Genomic DNA, 19,018 nt, shown 5'->3' with positions numbered 1-19,018 from the left:
TAGAAAAACTAAAATTTACAAAAAAAAAATAATTTTTGCATTTATTAAACTAATTTTTAATGTTTTTTAAAAACAAGCCAAAAAAGTTAAAAGTCTTGCCCTTGTACCACATTTTCGTGACGTCACCTGTCAATCAAACTTATTGGAGTAGTATGGTGCAATTTTATAGTTCCGCTTTTTGTTTATTAAGCAGGTTATTCTGCAAAGCAACTGTTGTTGTTTTTTTAGTACACCTTATCTTCGTATACATGCAGGTTTGATAAATTTTATAAGATTTATTTAATATTTATGCCTTTAAACTGTTAAATAAAGACTTTCTAAAAATACAAACGATTTAATTTGTAAATTGTGCCGGTCTTTCGTAATTTTTGTGTTTTTGTTTTTTAATTAGTAATAAAATGTTTCATGTTGTTGTGCCAATACAATTAGATGGAAACATTTTTTAGATTTGTCGTAATATGTGTTTAACTTAAAACAATAATTGTTAACTAAATAATATCTTTAATATTTCGAATATTTAATTTTTGTGTTAGAAATTAAGATTTGTAAATAAATACAATTTTTTTTAAGAATAATATTATTGTTTTATTTTTATTTATCATTTAACAATTTTTAAATTTTGTTAGAAATTAATTAATAATAATTAGTTGTTAATTAACAACGATGGATGAATTAGATTTTGTGATCACTGACTCGGAAGATGAAATTTCAAATCATGAAAGTTTTGAGGAAAATTTAATTGAAAATAATTTGGATTTAAAGGAAACAGGATTTGGTTTAATTAATGGAAATAATAATCATATGGGCAATGATTTAAATAATGAAAATATGGAACCTGAAAATGGGATTATCAAAGACTTGAACAAAAATGAAATACTGAAAAAATTAAACAATGAAAATGATTTAAATTCTCAAAATGGTAAAAAAATTGACCAAAATTTAAATCACAACAACGACATTCGTATTGAAGATAATTGCAATCAAGAAAATGAAATGGAAACAGAAAAAAGAAATTTGACTTCTCAAAAATGTTGGATTTGTAAAGAAATTGATGCAAAATATAAATGCCCGAAATGTTTAACAAGAACATGTAGTGTGGCCTGCGTGAAACTTCATAAAAAACAACAAAATTGCGATGGAATTCGATGCAAAACAACATATGTTGCAAAAGAGAACTTTCAGGAATCAAATTTATTAAACGATTATTATTTTCTAGAGGAAGTTAATCGATGTGCTTCTAAAGTAAATAATGATAACTCAAAGAATTTAAAATATTCTGGGATGAATTTAAAGGCTTCCAAATCAAAACAAATGAACATTGACTTAAGATTTTTGCCGTACGGTTTTTCAAGGCATAAACAGAATACAACTTTTTACTGCAAACGTTCAAAGCAGTTCTTATGGCGAGTAGAATGGATTTTCAATGATGTTTATACCACAATTTTTGAGAAGCAATTAAACGAAGAAAAATCATTAAATGAGGCTGTTCAGAAATTTATTGATGTTAAATTGGGTTCAAAATTGTATGATTCAAGGTTGTATGAATATACTGGGAAAACTTTGAGTTTTTATATGAAGAAGTTAGACCAACCAGCTAATAAAGTAAAATATTATAAATTGGATGGAAAACTTGGATTAAAATCTAATTTAAACTCAAAAGTAGTGATTGAGTTTCCTCAAATTTATGTTGTGTCTGCAGAGAATTGTTCTCAATTTGAGAATAATTTAATTGACATAAGTGAATAAAAATATTAATAATTAACCCTAATTTGACTTTACAATTAGTCAAGAATGATTTTTATTTGGTTTATTTTAGCCTGATGTTTTATTATGTCTTCTAAGTCCACTTGATACGTTAACCAATTTTGGGTTTTTAAACAATTTTCTTTTCCTATTTCTTTTACCAATTTTAACAAAAATCCTGTTTCAGTTTGATTATAAAATTATGTTCATTGTTATACTTTTACTGCCAATATTTTAACAACAACAATCATTTTTTAGCATTTAGATTAAAGTTATTAAAATTATATTGATGAATTAAAATTGTTAATGGCTGGACGACGAATTCTCACAAAGTTATGGAGACATCAATTTCAAAAACATGGCAACAAATTAACACCGGACAAAAAACTTTTACAAATTGCATCAATAAACTTACAACCAATATTATATCGAGAATACTCAAATAATTCAAACAAAAAAAACAATCACAAATATATATGGGGTTTAATACCAGCTGGAGCTTTATTAACCTCGTATTTATGGTTCAAATCAAATGAAAATGCAAATGCTGCTGAACCAGATCCAAGAAGTCCATTTATTGGTAAAAAATTGTTTTATTTTACATAAAATTTCTGTCCATCTAAGTCTTTTATTACAGTCTAACCCTAGGAATACTTTTTATTGCCTCAATTGTTTTATTTTTTTAATCTTTATTTTTAGAGTATTATACTAAAATTGATTTATTTTTGCTGTTGTAAAGATGTTTATATTTTTTGTTTGTATAGTATGATGGTATTGTAAGTAATATATTGATTTTTTTCCGTACATTTCAGCAAGTAGACCTCCAAACACAAACAGAGGGGGACCAAGAAGGAGAAATAATAATTTTATTGCTGATGTAGTGGAAACAACTGGACCTGCAGTAGTTTATATTGAACGCCATAAAAAGTAAATTTTAAATAATTTTTTAAAAACAATTTTTATTTTTAAATATTTATATTTTTTAATATTTTATTCACAATTTTTTTGTTTAAATTTACACTCACTTAATACTCTAAAATCGTTCAAGCAGAAGTTTAAAAATGTTTAAGTTCATCCTCAATTTGTGTTTACCCCCTCAGTATTCCCTTCACCCGGCGTGCAATACCGATCTCTAATGGGTCAGGTTTTATTGTAAAGTCGAACGGAGTTATAATCACTAACGCCCATGTAGTAGCCAATCAATCCAGACTACAGGTTTGTTATCATTCACTTACAAATATTTGTTATGATATTAATTTTTACTCTAATTTTTAAATGTTACTTGCTTTTTTTAGTTTTTTTAGGTGGTTTACAATATTTATTAAAATGTGGTTAATAATTCATGAGTTGTATTGATTTTTTAAGAATATTGGCAAGCTGTGTTAGTGAGAATGTATCTGCTGTTAATTATTCTGCTAATACAAAATAAAACCAACTTGTTAAAGTACATGTGGATACAAAATATTAAAATAAATGTATTGTGTTAATAAAATGTGAAACCATTAAAAAAATAAAAATAAAATCAATAAGAAGTTAAATCTAAAAAAATGTAAAACCCTAAAATTTGTTTCAGGTTCGACTTCAGGACGGTCGTGAATACGAAGGCTATGTGATCGGAATCGATGAAGCACGAGATATTGCAGCTGTTAAAATTGAATGTGTGAGTAAAAACTTAGTTTTTTCAATTTAAAATAAAAAAAATTCAAATAAACCTAAATTTTTTTATATATTTGTGTTTTTTTATAAATTGTTTTACTTTAGATTCTATATCTTTCATAAAACTTATCCTAAGTTAAAATACTTGATATTTATTTTACCTTAACCTTAGAACAACCTTCCAATTATTCCCCTTGGACGTAGCGATGACCTTCGACCTGGGGAGTGGGTGGTTGCTATGGGAAGCCCCCTTGCCCTCAAAAACACGGTCACAGCAGGGATAATAAGCAACATCTCAAGACATGGGGAGGACTTGGGGTTAAGGGGTGAGCAGAGAAGTGATATGGAATATATTCAGACTGATGCAACTATTAATGTAAGTGTAAATGTTAAATTTGCTATATATAGTATTGTTGGAGACATTGGGCATTTTAAAATAAGGTTCTAGCTCCGCTGCCCTTTTTGTTTTATATTAAGAAGACCTTTAGTAAAATTTTATTACTGTTTAATTTTGCCCAAGTCATCTATCAATTGCTAAATTATTATAAAAAAAAAGTGGGTACCTGTAAAATATACTGGGTTAAATAAATTAAACCTTTACCCATTTAAATCCAATCAAGTTTATATTAAAACCGTGTTGTAAAGCTGGTCTTTTCATATCAATAAATTGACAAAAAACCTTATTTATTTTCATCTAGGTTGGTAACTCAGGAGGCCCTTTAGTTAACTTGGATGGTCAGGTGATTGGAATAAACACGATGATGGCAGGAGCTGGAATTGGGTTTGCCATCCCTGTTAATCTCGTAAAAGAATTCATGAACCATATACCACTAGATGGCAGGGGTAAATTATTGTTTAAATGTGGTTACCAGTTGCCATAGCAACAAAAATTTGGTCACCAGTTGCCATAGTAACAAAAATTTAACTGTCAGAATAAAAATTCTGAATTTTAAGGTCGATCGCACACGACCCCTTTCCGGGCATCGGGTTCAACCCGAAGATGGATAGGAATTACAATGTTGACGTTAACCCCGGATATATGCGCTCAACTGCGACAACGAAACTCCAACTTTCCTCTAGGGGTGACCGAGGGGGTTTTAGTTCATCAAGTTCAAGCTCACTCACCAGCATATAAGTAAGTATTTTATTTTTATATCACTTTAAGGTTAAAGGTTTCTAATTTTTTATTGGAAAAGGATGACATGTTTAAAATATTCGTAACAGCTTGGTTCATGGGTGAATAGTATAACGTTGATGTGGCTCGAACTAAAAACCTGATATTTAAAAACAAAATCCTTTTTTGGGGGTAAGGGTGTGGTGTTGTGACTTCCTTAAGCTTTCTGGATATGCCGGGTTTAAGGGGTAATGGTGTGGCATTGGTAAGGCTTAAACCCGAGACCTTTCAAATATTCATTTAATGCCATGACCAGTATACCACCCTGCTGGACTTGTTTCTATTTTAACTTTGTGCATTTTTCAGTTTTGTTATTTAATCAATTTGTTTTTTTGCTTTATAAAGTTTCAAAGCATATTAAACTTGTTTTTCTATCATTTTAATAATTTCTTAATTTCCAAATATTTAGTTCTGGAATACAGGATGGTGATGTCATAATTAGTATTAACGGTCGTCATGTTCGCTCAACCAAAGATGTTTTTGATATATTACGACAACAAAAATCACTAACCGTGACCGTGCGCAGGCGTAGTGCCACAATGGTGATGCGGGTCGAGGCCGAGGATATTAACCCATGACACATTTAATGTGCACAACTCTGTCATGACCCCCGTTTACTTGGTAAATTATGGGAAAAAAAATTGTATTAGAAGAGTTTATTATTAATTATGATTAAAATCTAATAAAAGATTTAAAAACTTAATTAAAAATTAGCTTATCATCATTTTCGAAAAAATGTATAACAACTTTTTTCTTTATATTGTTATTGTAGTCAAAAAACTTTAAAAAAATCTACACAAAACTTTTGAAATATACTTTTTCTACAGAACCAAATAATTAAGGTACTGTTATAACATAATTCAATAAAAATTGACAAAATCTTTATTTCTTCTAAATATTCTTCAAAATATACAGTTTGTTATAATTTATATTTAGTAGTTCTTGACTTTTTTAAACTGAAATCAAACATTTCAATCTTTTTACTTATTGTGTTGCTATTTTGTATTTTTTGACCCAAATTTTTTAATTTGGTTCTGATTTTTTGGGATTTTGAGATTGTGAGGCAATCTTTATAAAATCTGTACTTTTTTTAGTAAACTGTTAAGAAGTTATAAGAACTGTCATGTTTTTTTTAATATCGCATTTTTATTTAGAAGCAAAATAAATTTAAGTCAAAATTTAAATTTAACTTACCAAGATTTAGAATTATTACACTTACTTGAAAATTGATTTTTCACCTTTGTATATTAATCCAATATTAGAAATTTCTATAATATTAAAAATATAAAAAAAATTGATTTAAAATTTGTTTAAACAAGCTAGTGAAATAAATTTCAAAATTATTTGTGGAATTGTAAATGCTCGTTTGACCAAAATTTGAAAAATAGAAATTTATTTATACCACAAATCATTATTTAAAAATATGCAAAAAAACAAATACATAAAAAGTTAAAAATTTTGTACTATTTAAGTACAATTTAATATTCACATAAATTCATAAAATACCACATGCGACCCTTGTAATATTTTGCCTAAAATTACGACCACGTGGTTTGTAGAACCACTTCAATCACTGCGCTTTTTTTCTACTATGTATTTAAGCGAGATTTTAAACGTAGCCCGGTTAGCTCAGCCGGTAGAGCGTTGGACTTTTAATCCAACGGTCAAGGGTTCAAGTCCCTTATCGGGCGCTTTCTTTTTCGTTTTTATATTAAATTTAAACTCCGTTTTTTTAGCTCCTTAAACTAATATTATTTAAATTACGTTATAATAAAACATATATGCCTATAATAGGTTAAAAGAATTATTTAGAGTATATTAATTAATAGCTTTTAAAATAACTTTAGAAATGAACACGCCACAAAAATAAATATAGTAAACATTACGTGAAAAAAATAGACGATTTATTTAACTCAAAACCAATATTTAAAATTTTATTGCAATATATCTTTAAAATAATTTTAAAAGCCATTTTAATTTGACCATATCCAGTTGTTGTAAAAATTTACCTTAAAAGTAATAATAAAATTGTTATTTATTATTTAAAACTAGCTTAAAAACTAAAATGCAAACTAAATTTACAAAAATAAAAAAGTTCCTTCGAACCGGATTCGAACCAGTGACCTATGGATTTCTATTGTAAGCAACTACAGTCCACCGCTCTACCAACTGAGCTATCGAAGGGACGTTCAAACGACTGCGAAACTGCGTACTTAGAGCGAGCGCTTTGATAAACACGCGCTTAATTTTGATTTTAATTTATCCTCGATACAAATTTTTACTTTTTAAATAAAACTTTTAATTTGTTTTACCCTAAATAACAAAGATTTTAAATATTTTTTTTTATTAAAAATTTTTTTTTTTATTAAAAAATTAATATTATTTATTAAATAAATGTATATATTTATCCATGACGCCATTTTAAAGTGCCTAACTAGCTAAAAAAACAATTTAATTGTAATTAGTCAATTGATGACGTTAAAACTTTAGGTATTTGTTAGTTAGTCTTGTAGCGATTTTAAATCCGTTTAGTTTAACAGGTATAAAAAGGAATATTTAAAAACCATTATAACTGTATAAAATAATAGTTTAATAGTTTAATTAAATTTAACAAAATTGCAGAAAATAAGTTAAACAAAAATTGTAACAACATTAATCAAAAACATGGAGATGCCGGGGATTGAACCCGGGGCCTCACACATGCGAAGCGTGCGCTCTACCACTGAGCTACATCCCCACTCGACGAGGATGGGATTCGAACCCACGCGTGCAGAGCACAATGGATTAGCAGTCCATCGCCTTAACCACTCGGCCACCTCGTCGGTCGGGAACGCGATGCTAAAACACGATCATATTGGTAGCGCTTTTATTTGGCGTGTAAAATTACTGCATAGAAATAATATAAATTGTACCTACTCAATAATTTTTACTAAAAATTACTAAATTAATTTGTTAAAATGTAATTTAATTTTTAGTTTAAATTTTATTAATTTTTAACGGTTTAAAAAGGAAGAAAACAGAAAATAAAACAAAAGTTTTCATTTTTAAACGTAGATATAAATAAACAGTTTAAAAATAAACCAAATATGCTTTTTAAATTATGTTATTCTAAATTTTATTAATTAATATTAAGTACCACTTCAAACAGTTGAACCTTCCGTCCAGTACCTAATCTCGTTGACATAATCTCGACTGGGGATGTAGCTCAGTGGTAGAGCGCATGCTTTGCATGTATGAGGCCCCGGGTTCAATCCCCGGCATCTCCACGTTTTTATTTTTGATATAATATAACCAGATCACAAATCGCTTATATATTTTATCTTTGTTTTGATTTTTACTTAATACTTTAAGTTATAAATATACAATTCCTTTCTAATACCGGAACTTAATACGAATGTCTTATATAATTCATTATTTTATTTAAAAAATATTGAGTAACTAAATGAGTGTTTGATTCGTTTAATTGTTGTTTATCTACTTTCATAAACAAATCATTATTGCGTAATAAAAAAATGTCGACGAAAATTGACGTCACAGACAAAGTCACGTGTTTATAATAGAGTAAACCCATGTGTGTGTAATATTCTAGAATTTAGAAAAACGCTTTTGTTATGTTGCGCAATTTGGGACGTAATAACAATATAGTAAACATGTTGATGTTGTTTTAAAAATAGTTGCGTATAAAAATGTGATTTATTTGTTAGTTTTGTAGCAAAAAACTTTGAACCGTTAAACGTAGACCAAACTATTACAAAAAGCTAAAATATACCAAAGAATGTAATTAGTTTGAGAAACTTACTGTTCAATATAACTTTGAAGTATTTTTTTTTTTATTTATTTTGGTTTTTCGCGCATTGATAAAGTAGGCTACTATAGTTAAACAGCAAAAAAAATATTTTAAACGGTTTTATATTGTTTTAGAAATGTACAAAACGTTTCTAGCAGACTCGTTTTTTTGTATATATCTTTATCCTCGATGTGGAAAAGTCAAATGCTTGAACTAAACATAGAGTAACATCAGTTACTCCGACCCAGTCTCGAGTTGCCTGTGGCAGTTTGGGATAATATAGATTATAATTGCCCGATAATTAAGCTGCTGATTAAGTGCTGACTCAGCAGGAGTCGATACTGTTTATAGCGCCTTACTCAAGGGCGCTACAGCATGAGATCAGTGGGGATTGAACCCATGATCTCACGTGTGTTGTGGCAAGTGTTCTTACCACTACACCACGCTGCCAGTTTATATGTGCATTAAACCATCACAAAGCATTCTTCAGTTTTCTATATATTGTCTCTAATTTAAATTATTTTAATATTTAGATTTTAGTGTTACTTTAAACATGGCATGTGAAGTAAATGAAAGCAAGGAGGAAATATTTGCTCCAATCTCGGGAGAGAATGATAGCGAAGGAGTTACTGAGATTGAAAGTCTGTGTTTTAACTGTAAGAATAATGTAAGTAAACAATATTTATATTCCAATACAGTTTATAATTTTACTATTTATTTGCTTATTTAGCAAATTTTTCTATCATGCTATTTCTTAGTTTTTTTAGTTAATTTTTCTAACATTTAAAGACTTGTTGGTTTTCGTTCATTTTTTTACTGTTTTTTTTTCAAAATGGTTTATTTTTAATTTTAAACTTTAAATCTTTTTACTCAATTTTTTCAAGGGTTTAACCAAATTATTGTTGGTACACATTCCCTTCTACAAAGAAGTGATAATAAGTTCGTTCCGATGTGAGCACTGTAATTACTCCAATAACGAGATCCAGTCGGCAAACGAAATTCAGGAAAAAGGAGTCACCTTAACTTTAAGTGTTAAAACCGTTGAAGTAAGTTTTTAAACAGTTCATTTAAATGTCTAGTGATTTTGGAATAGCACCTAACATTTGTTGTTAAAACTGTTTTTTTTACTTACATATTTATTTATTACTAATCTTAAATTTTTATGTAAAACTTTTATAGAAACTTTTAAATTGATATTGGAATCATTTTTGGTAGCAAAAGTTTTTCCTAAAATCAAATTCAGAAATATCAAACAATCATTTAAATTAATTATAATTTTTATAAATTTATCCCTAATTTCTTCCAGGACTTGAACAGACAAGTCATCCGTGCTGACTCAGCAAAAGTCCTCATCCCAGAACTGGAGTTTGAGATCCCTGCATCGACACAAAAAGGAACTTTCTCAACAGTTGAGGGAATAATTCAGAGAACAATCGAAGGATTGATGTTCGAACAACCTGTCAGAAAGGTGAAAAATTGTTGTATTTAAAAAGTAGGACTTTTAAAAGAAAAGTTCCAGAAAAGTGGGACCTTTTAAAAAGGATCAAATGGAATATGTTTTTTGGAAAACCAAATCATTTACATTTTTTGTCAGTTTAAAGTTACAAGTATTGATTTTTATTTGCCGTTTTTTGTTATTTTTCAAAGTAATATTTAATTACTTATATATAAATAATTTAACTCAAAGTAAAGAATTTTGTTTTGAAGAAATTTTTTTTTGTTTTCTTTTAGGCCTTACACCCTGAGATTGCTGATAAAATAGAGAAATTTGTTGAAAAAATGAAAACTATTTTGTTGGAACACCAGCCTTTCACATTAGTGAGTTAATTAGTTTTTAATTTTTAATTTAAAAAAAAATTTTTTTTTAACTATTTTTACTTTTTTAACGACAATAAAAATACCCTTTACTTTACAACTATTACTTTTTTTAAATTTTTAAACAAAAACTACAAGCTTTATTAAAATCTTTTAAATGTTAACTCCAGGTAATAGAAGATCCATCTGGAAATAGTTTTATTGAAAACCCGAACGCTCCAAGTTTGGACAAAAACTTGAAGATTAAACATTTTAAGAGGAACAAGGAACAAGATGAGGCTTTGTGTATTAAGTGAGTTTAAAGTATTTGGAATAAAATAAAATTTTTAAACTTTTTTAAATTAAACTTTTTGCACATTAAAATGACAAAAAAATTAAATAATAAATGAGATGAGAAAAATGATTTTTTTTTTCCTTTTTTATTTTCTCAAATACTTTTTTAATCTACAAAAGATTTATTAACAAAACTTCAATATTTATTTGTATAATGGCATTGTAGTTACTTTTAAATTGTTTTTTTTTGCAAACAAAATGTGTTTATAAACCCAAATACTTTATTGTCATATTTTCCATTTTACCACATAGTCATAGTGTTTTACCCATACCATAAACCAATTAAAATTTTAAAACTAACTTAACAATCATTTTATTAATGAAATGTTGGCATAGTTTCTCTAAGTTTATTTTTTGTCAAACTTATCAGTCAAAATTAGTAAAACTAACCTTTACACTTATTCTAACACAGACCTGAAAATGAAGAATCTAATGAACAGGGAATCCCAGAACCTCATAAAGGATTAGATTTAAGGAACGAAGTTATATCTTTTAACACAAATTGTTCAAACTGCAAAGCACCAAATCAAACTAATATGAAGGTTGGTTTTGTTAACTTTGTTCAGTTTTTTTTACAGCTTTTAGATCTTAGCATTATTTTCTACTTTAAAAAAGTTGCCAAAATTTTTTATATATTTTTTTAAAATATTTATTTGATTTCATAGCGTAAGCGCCTTGCTTTAGGGTGCTATAGCACAAAAGCAGTAGGGATTAAACCATGGACCTTATGTAGTGAAGCCAAGGGTTTTAACTACTACACCACGCTACTAACTTCAGTTTATCATTTGTTAATGTTTAAAAATCAACTAAAAATATTATTTAATACTTTTTAGTCGGTGAACATTCCTCACTTTAAAGAAGTTATTTTGTTTGCAAGTTCGTGTGAGAATTGTGGTTACAAAAATAACGAGGTCAAATCAGGGTCGGGGTTTGAACCTAAAGGCAAAAAAATTACGTAAGTTAGAGAAATTTGTTTTTCAATATGGGGTAAAATGTACGGTATCAAATGGATTTTAATTAAACTAATAAATAGCATTAATTCCTAATGGGTTGGGTCCATTTCTATAAATTTTAGAGGTATCCCCCAATATATGACAAAATTTTTGCAGGGTTATGGATTTTGACAAACACTAATGTATCCACCAAGCCCTAATATTTGTAGATTTGTTTTTACATTAGGTTAAGTACATCAGTTACTATTTTATTTTAAAAGGTAGACTTGTTTGCTGTCCTTTATATTTTTAGATTTTAACGACTTGAACATCTGTATATATATTATCTATTCCTTTCCTATATATGTAACTGCTTACTTTGCAACCTCAAAGTCTCGTAAAGCATCTGTATTTAATATTTTATTTCTTACATCTTTCCCAATTTCTTTACAGCCTCAAAGTCTCGGATAGCATTGATCTTAGCCGAGATGTGTTGAAATCCGAGACTTGTTTCATCGAGATACCGGAGTTAGATTTAGAGATGGGAGGGATGGCAATCAGTGGAAAGTTCACAACAGTTGAGGGATTATTAATGGACCTAAAAACCCTGGTGGGTTGTGTTGTATTTGTTCGTGGATCATTTTTAGAAAAATCTGTTTTTATTTTATTGTCTTTTTTTAACTATTAAGTTGGTCACTTCAAATCCTTTTCTTGGAGGTGACAGCCAGAAAGAAAACAAATTAAAAAGTGTGGGGGAAACACTGGAAACATTTGCAAAGGGAAACACTCATTTCACGTTAATTCTTGGTGGGTTAAAAACTTTAATTTAATATTATTTTACTTTTTTTTGATTTGGTCATAATTCATATTTATAAGGCCTACTAGTTTGTTCAAATTTTTTTTTGTATATATCTTTATCCTCGATGTAGGAAGGTAAAATACGCGACTTAAACATAGAGTAACATAAGTTACTCCGACCCAGTCTCAATTTAACTTTGCCAGTTTAGGATATTATAGATTATAATTGCCCGATAATTTTGCTGCTGATTAAGTGCTGGCTCAGCACGAGTTCATACCATTTATAGCGCCTTACTTAAGGGCGCTACAGCATGATATCAGTGGGGATTGTAGCAAGTGTTCTTACCACTACACCACGCTGCCGGTAAACATTGTATTTAACTTTTAAAATCAAAAATAAGATCATAAACAAAAACAGGTAAGTATTTGGTTTAAGTTTATAACAGGTTATTTATCTTGTTAATATTTGAATGTCACATAATGTGGTGGTCAGAACACTTGGCTTCACTACATGAGATCTTTAGTTTGATTCCCACCACTTCAACGCTGTAGGGCCCTAAAGTAAGGTGCTATAAACAGTGTTAACTCCTGCCAAAAACATTTTGACAGATTAATTATCAAGCAACAATAAGGATAAAACTTTTTGTTGCTTTTTTTTGTATATATCTTTATCTTAAACATAGAGAGAGTATCATTAATTACTCCGACCCAGTCCCGAGTTGCCTGTGGCAGTTTACGATATTATAGATTATAATTGCCGATAATTATGCTGCTGATTAAGTGCTGGCTCAGCAGGAGTTTGCACCGTTTATGGCGCCTTACTCAAGGGAGCTACAGCATGAGATCAGTGGGGATTAAACCCACGCCCTCATGGTGGTGTAGAAAGTGTTCTTCCCTCGTGTGTTTAACAAACTTTAATTAAATCCGATCTTAATCCCCAAACTTTCAGATGACCCAAACAACAACAGCTACATTCAAGACCTTTACAGCCCTGAGGTTGACCCCCGCTTAACCCAAGAAATATACGAGCGTACTTTTGAACAAAATGAAATGTTGGGACTAAACGATATGAAAACAGAGAATTATAATGAGTCATAACCCTTGCTCTATGATTTGTGGTGACAAACTTCACTCTCCATTTTGTGATCATAACTTTTCCTCTTAAATTTTTTTATTTTGTTTTCTACTTTAAAGAGGTCAAAACTTTTTTCATTCTTTGTTACAAGCTTTGCTCTACATTTTAGCGGCCATGCTCTTTGCTTTTTATTTTAAGAGTAATAACCACTGCTTTTTGTGTTGGTGGTCATAACCTATGCTCTAAGCTTATGCAGGTGATTGAACATACTTTATAAACTCTTTAAAGTTTAATTAAAAATTTTCTGTTATAAGTTTTTACAACTATATTCCGTAAATATTTCAAGGTAAGTTTTGGGTAGAAAAGTTAATCCTAACATTCTTAATAAGGTGACATTTCTATCAACTTGTACGTACTTTTTATTTCTTGTTTATATTGAGAAAAGCTATTAGTTTTAGAAAAAAAATTGTTAAATAATTTTAACTTTAAAAATGTAGAAAGACCAACTTTTCAACCTAATTCATTAACATTTAGTTTGTAAATTTGTTAAAAAATTAAAGTAATCTAAATAACTACAAAAAATGTATAAACAGCTAAAAATTTGTGTTATTTTAAAACTTATTCTCTCATTCTTGGCAGTCAAATTTTAAATTTAAAAAGATTTATAACATCTTAGATCTCATATTTTGTAAGAAGTTTACCTTTTTTTAAAGGTTAAATTGTAATATTTGTGATATTCATTATAAGGTATTTAGTACATTTAAAGTTCATAGTTTTTGTATATATTGATTGTCTACTGTATTGTGTAAATAAGCATGTTTATAACATCAACTAATTTCAATTTTAAGAGTAATTAAAATTTTAGAACCTAATTAGGTCTAAGTTTAAATAAAACAACATTTTTTTTGTAAAATAAACTGTACTTAGTTATGATAGTATTTGATATATTTGTTACATAAAACTTTTTTTTGGAAAAATTTTAAAAAACTGTGCCAATTTTTTTTTAATTTAAAGCCCAATTTGTTTTTAAACATTTACACTGTAATATATTTTTATTAACACATAATACAATAAAACTAATAAATAATGTTGCACACCTGATAAAATATAACCGTATAAAAATATTTAAACAAAAAGCTTTTTTTTAAAAGTTCATGCTAAATAAAAACCTAAATTTAATGGTGTTTTAATAAACATAACTTTATTGCAAAAGCCCGTTTAATTTATAACAAAAGATAGTTAAAAATTTACGTCGTTTTTTTTTTTATTAAAACTTTAAACAAACTCATTTTTAAAAAATTACGAGTTGTGAAAAAGTTTATTTTTTATCCAATGTAAATTTGCCATATACAAAACTTTTAAATTATTCAAAAACATCTTTTTAATTTCATAAATATTTTCGTAAAAGGAACTTAAAAACAAAACCTTGATCAAAAATTTACCAAAGGTGTCTAATAAATAAACACAAAAACTCATACACACTGTTGATGACACTTTTAAGGAAATGATATTTTTGGTGATGATCCTTTTTTAAAACTGGCCAGATGACAAAGGTGTATGGGATGTTGTCTCTGCCTCTGTTGTCATTTGTTTAAACAACTGCGCTCCAATATACTTGGTTGCCAGACTTCCAATCTGTTTTCGACTTTTAAACTTACATCGAACATACCCGAAAACATTTCCACCGTTAAATACTAAAGCAATGACAACCACTGCTAACCAGATTGGTTTAAATCCAAATAAAGTGCTAAACAACATCACAAACCAGAGAATTGGAAAGATAAATAATCCAAGCCAGAATATTCTGTAAAACAAAGCAGGATTGTTACACAATTTAAATAAAAAAAGTTATGTAAATGATTTACATAAAGATAAAGTTTAAACTCCAACAAATTAAAAGTCAGCTATCCCACATTACAGATAAGTATTCTATAACTAGAAAACCTGTCAGCTGAGCCCATGGATTTTGCCAATTATATCAAAATGGCCTTAGTTTTACTGAAATTGGTAAATTATGCTTGATTAAGACACTTACACCCTTTGGTATTTTTTAATCACAAAGCAAATTTTAGTTATGTATTCTGGTAGTGTGGTTATAAAACCTTAAATCAAAGTTTAAAAAAATTTACTTTGATTCTGACGGCATCACTGGATTTCGTTTTAAAGCTTCTGGTTTTCTTGACTCATAAACCCAACTACTTTTCCCATTTTCCTCAACTTTATTCCACCATCTTAACCCAACCAATAACCTTCCAGTTACGTTCTTAACTGTCCAAAAATCAGCTGATAACAGCAACAAAATGACAACAAAACTCGTCACAAAGTTATCGGTAAATAACCCGCAGAATAAATAAACCAAAAGCGCTGATAAACGAAAGAAAATATGAAAGAAACAAGCTGTTGGGTGAACTATCCGTTTTTTAACTCGCGTTTCGTTTTCGGCCCCGAATTCTAAAACTGTTTCGTCCGAATTCATTTTTTCTACACTGATTTATCTAAAAAAAATTAATTGTAAAATTATATTTACTTTTAAACAAATAATAAAGCCTGGTTTAGTTTTAAATGTACTGTAAAAAAGTATAAATTGGTAAAAAATCAGCCTTAGCTAAAACGTTTGTTTACCATTTCATCAAAATACAAAAACAACTGCGTGTCTTTTTCGCTCCAGCGATTTAGTTGTAATTTTATTATTTATCCTCGGAGAGGTCTAATTTTATCAATTTTAGGTTTTAATTTGCCACTATGCTTACCGCGTTGTAGAAAACAAAATGTATTTTTGGGTATTATTTTATTACAATCTTTCATAAATTGGCAGTACGATATCAAACGGACTTAACATATTTCTAACTTTTCCAATATCAGAATTAGTTTTAGTTTTTAACTCTGGCGTGAATGGATCAAACGTAAAATCATCAAATAAATCATTTTCCAACTTTTTAAACTCAAATTCTAAACACAAAAGGCGCTCTTCCAGATTTTCTGGCTTTATTCGAGCATCGGGGATAAAGTCAATTATTCTTTTTATCTCGAATACTGGATCTTTCTGTATGTCCTCATAGAAAACAACTAGAAATGGTTTGTCGCTAGTTACCAAAGAATGAACTATAGTTGTTAGAACGTGATCAAAACCACCAAAAACGGTCGCACGAAAATCTAGAAGCGTTAACATATTAAATTAAAAATACGTAGAATTTTTAAATTAATTTATTCTGAATGGAAAAGTTGACTTTACGACCTAATAGAGCAACATCAGTCAACCCAACCCAGTCTCAAATTGAATTTGTCAGTTTAGGATACTTTAGTTTTTTTTTGATAAAAAAACTGCTGATTAAGTATTGGCTCAGCAGAAGTTAATACCGTTTATAGCACCTTACTCAAGGGCTGCTACAGTATAAGAGCAGTGGGGATCAAACCCAGGACGTCATGTAGTAAAGCCAAGTGTTCTGACCGCTACAACACGTTGTCGGTTATTTTAAATAAGTTTTTTTAATAATTATTTTTTATCAATTTGTGTAAGCTTCAATATAACAACATTTTTCAACTAAACTGACCTTCTCCTAAATATTTCTCTTCGGACGGGGTGACTAATATTTCATTATTTCCATTAAACTCTTTATAAAACTCCAGCATCCATGCTTCGTATGGGTCGCGAATAAGAAGGATTGTGACGTCATAGTAATTGATTGTTGGCCCCAACAACATATTGTCCTGAATCATCCCAGTTCCTTGATTGTAATACTCTCCAAGTAAACCTAAAAATATAATTTTAAAAATATTTTGGAGTAAACACTTTTTTCTTAACTCACCCGACCGGAACGCTCTTTGGTTACGGTAAACACTTTCCGTAAAAATCCCAGTCGCTTGATCGAGAAGGTGTCGTAACCACTCAACACCTGCTCCGGGCTGTGACGTCAGCAAGGTTCTGACGTTTTGCACACCACGTGACTTGGTTAAAAACTTCATGACGTGGCATCGTGGATCGGAGTTAAGAGTCCTGTACACGTCGTGGTTGTCATTGTTGTCACAAGCTTTGTCGGATAATTTGTGATCAAGATTAAATCTAAATTTTAAAATATTCAAATCGCCATTAAAATGTTTGATTGCAAGTAAAAAAAAATGCAAGTATTGCTGTTGTATTACCGAATGAACGTTTTACTAAAAACCATATGCTGTAAACGGCCACTTTACTTACAATATTACATCCTTATTAACTCTCTTATGCCTTAAATTTTTTCTTAAAAAAACTTAAGTACCGATGGAATTTTGAGCTAAATTTCGGTTAAACGTAATTTTGGATTTCTGGTTTTCAGAAATTGGTTTAATCGGTAAAATACTTTTCGGTTAATTGGGCTAATACCCGATATTTAAAAATTTCTGATTAAGGACAAACGAATTACTTTTTGTTGAAACTCCCGCAGTGACAATCCCTGTCCTTTGTTCTGTACGTTGCCATTGGAAACCCGAGGTCATCACAAACTTGCCAGCACACGTGAGCGCTGTTGTTTTGGATTAAATGGATGTGGTTGTTAGTGGGTGGGGCGCCGTCTAGCGGACTAGAAAAACAACCTAGAAATGAGTCTTCGAATATTGTCGATAAAGAAGTTTCTAAAAAAAGGAAAAATCATTAGAAAATTTGACTCTTAATTTGTTTTTATTTAAAAGTAAGCCAATACTGTTATACTGTGGATTTATTCTTTACAAAAAGCAATGTTAACTAATTAAAATAACAAATTTATTTTATTAATCAAGTATTTTAAACCTTTAAAACTTTTCATTTCAACTTTGTACAAATTTCCCGCCATTTCTCCGCCACAAAATTTAAATTTGTACCCGCCACATTTTGATTGGCAGTTTAAACTTGATCCCAAGCCAATTAGCGCCAAAGGATCTTCCGCGCATGCGCAAAGTGATTTTTGAAGTGTAAAATATAAATTTGTCGAATTTGAAAAACTAAGAAAAAATGATAAATTGTTAATTAAAAATAATAGTAATTAAGATTAATTCAAAATTTTAGGCAATACAAGTAGATTAAATACTTCATTGAGCATTGTTCTGCACACCATTGTGACGTCATAGATTGGTTATTATGATCTATTCTTTTCGTATTAACTCTAGGATTTGCAATATTATAACAGCCCATATGTTTAACTATAATATAAAAATAAAATAAATAATAAAATTTAATATTGTTGTTAAAAAAACTATTTTTAAATGCAAAGAGCTACAACATAAAATATCTTGTTTCATTTTATATTACTGTAAATTAATATGTTTTTATTGGGACAATTGGTGCGGCTCGAACTCGAAACCTTTTGGTGTGTTTAAGCTATCTGTAAACACCGGGCTCAAGGGCGAATAATGTAGCATTGGTGCGACTCGAACCTGAAACCTTTTGGGTTTAAATTCAATGCCATGACCTGTATACTACACTATAGGACAACTACATCAATTTTTGATATAAAATGCCAAATATTGCCAAAATTGAGCACTTAAAACTCAATTAAAAGTATGGCTTGATTTTCTATAATAGCAATTACTTTTTGTTCTCGTTATATTATCTGTAAATTGTGGTCGAATATTAATTGTTAAAATTTCTTCTCTTTCTGTTATTGATCTAAAAATAAATATATTTTAAGAACTAGTTATCACTTTATAAGTATTGTGTTAAACATTATTTAAATAAGGGTAAAATTGTTACGTCACGT

At 29.1% G+C, this 19,018-nt stretch overlaps 5 protein-coding genes and 4 non-coding genes across 9 annotated transcripts; 4 read left to right on the top strand and 5 right to left on the bottom strand.

Annotated features, from left to right (window-relative positions):
• Positions 1 to 131: 131 nt before the first annotated feature.
• LOC145741466 (box C/D snoRNA protein 1-like) lies at positions 132 to 2,001 on the top strand. The gene is made up of 2 exons (XM_082559060.1): positions 132 to 254; positions 627 to 2,001. Exon 2 carries the CDS (start codon positions 664 to 666, stop codon positions 1,744 to 1,746), a length of 1,083 nt encoding a protein of 360 aa, XP_082415186.1. The 5' UTR covers positions 132 to 254; positions 627 to 663; the 3' UTR covers positions 1,747 to 2,001.
• Positions 2,002 to 2,009: 8 nt separating this feature from the next.
• On the top strand, positions 2,010 to 5,689 carry LOC145741465 (serine protease HTRA2, mitochondrial-like). Its single transcript, XM_082559059.1, has 8 exons — positions 2,010 to 2,323; positions 2,556 to 2,670; positions 2,844 to 2,958; positions 3,317 to 3,403; positions 3,572 to 3,775; positions 4,098 to 4,242; positions 4,354 to 4,534; positions 4,983 to 5,689. Exons 1-8 carry the CDS (start codon positions 2,050 to 2,052, stop codon positions 5,149 to 5,151), a joined length of 1,290 nt encoding a protein of 429 aa, XP_082415185.1. The 5' UTR covers positions 2,010 to 2,049; the 3' UTR covers positions 5,152 to 5,689.
• A 980-nt stretch (positions 5,690 to 6,669) lies between these two features.
• Positions 6,670 to 6,757, bottom strand: Trnay-gua (transfer RNA tyrosine (anticodon GUA)). Its single transcript is given in 2 exon segments — positions 6,670 to 6,705; positions 6,721 to 6,757. It is a non-coding gene; the product is annotated as a tRNA-Tyr (tRNA).
• A 481-nt stretch (positions 6,758 to 7,238) lies between these two features.
• Trnaa-cgc (transfer RNA alanine (anticodon CGC)) lies at positions 7,239 to 7,310 on the bottom strand. Its single transcript has one exon. It is a non-coding gene; the product is annotated as a tRNA-Ala (tRNA).
• A 3-nt stretch (positions 7,311 to 7,313) lies between these two features.
• On the bottom strand, positions 7,314 to 7,395 carry Trnas-gcu (transfer RNA serine (anticodon GCU)). The gene has a single exon. It is a non-coding gene; the product is annotated as a tRNA-Ser (tRNA).
• A 372-nt stretch (positions 7,396 to 7,767) lies between these two features.
• Positions 7,768 to 7,839, top strand: Trnaa-ugc (transfer RNA alanine (anticodon UGC)). The gene has a single exon. It is a non-coding gene; the product is annotated as a tRNA-Ala (tRNA).
• A 1,058-nt stretch (positions 7,840 to 8,897) lies between these two features.
• Positions 8,898 to 14,322, top strand: LOC145743745 (zinc finger protein ZPR1-like). Its single transcript, XM_082561781.1, has 10 exons — positions 8,898 to 9,027; positions 9,245 to 9,406; positions 9,667 to 9,828; positions 10,092 to 10,178; positions 10,346 to 10,467; positions 10,921 to 11,050; positions 11,342 to 11,463; positions 11,894 to 12,050; positions 12,130 to 12,247; positions 13,188 to 14,322. Exons 1-10 carry the CDS (start codon positions 8,914 to 8,916, stop codon positions 13,334 to 13,336), a joined length of 1,323 nt encoding a protein of 440 aa, XP_082417907.1. The 5' UTR covers positions 8,898 to 8,913; the 3' UTR covers positions 13,337 to 14,322.
• Positions 14,323 to 14,362: 40 nt separating this feature from the next.
• Positions 14,363 to 15,902, bottom strand: LOC145743746 (Golgi apparatus membrane protein TVP23 homolog B-like). Its single transcript, XM_082561782.1, has 2 exons — positions 15,443 to 15,902; positions 14,363 to 15,117 (listed from the first exon to the last, which is right to left on the bottom strand). Exons 1-2 carry the CDS (start codon positions 15,787 to 15,789, stop codon positions 14,844 to 14,846), a joined length of 621 nt encoding a protein of 206 aa, XP_082417908.1. The 5' UTR covers positions 15,790 to 15,902; the 3' UTR covers positions 14,363 to 14,843.
• Positions 15,903 to 16,104: 202 nt separating this feature from the next.
• On the bottom strand, positions 16,105 to 18,115 carry LOC145744132 (sialate:O-sulfotransferase 1-like). Its single transcript, XM_082562246.1, has 5 exons — positions 18,073 to 18,115; positions 17,711 to 17,918; positions 17,120 to 17,373; positions 16,865 to 17,065; positions 16,105 to 16,466 (listed from the first exon to the last, which is right to left on the bottom strand). Exons 1-5 carry the CDS (start codon positions 18,113 to 18,115, stop codon positions 16,105 to 16,107), a joined length of 1,068 nt encoding a protein of 355 aa, XP_082418372.1.
• Positions 18,116 to 19,018: the final 903 nt, after the last annotated feature.

The sequence above is a fragment of the Corella eumyota genome, chromosome 2, assembly GCF_963082875.1.
Source record: "Corella eumyota chromosome 2, kaCorEumy4.1, whole genome shotgun sequence".
NCBI lineage: Eukaryota > Metazoa > Chordata > Ascidiacea > Phlebobranchia > Corellidae > Corella > Corella eumyota.
Note: the sequence above shows the minus strand (reverse complement) of the source record. Positions and strands in the feature narration are given on the sequence as shown.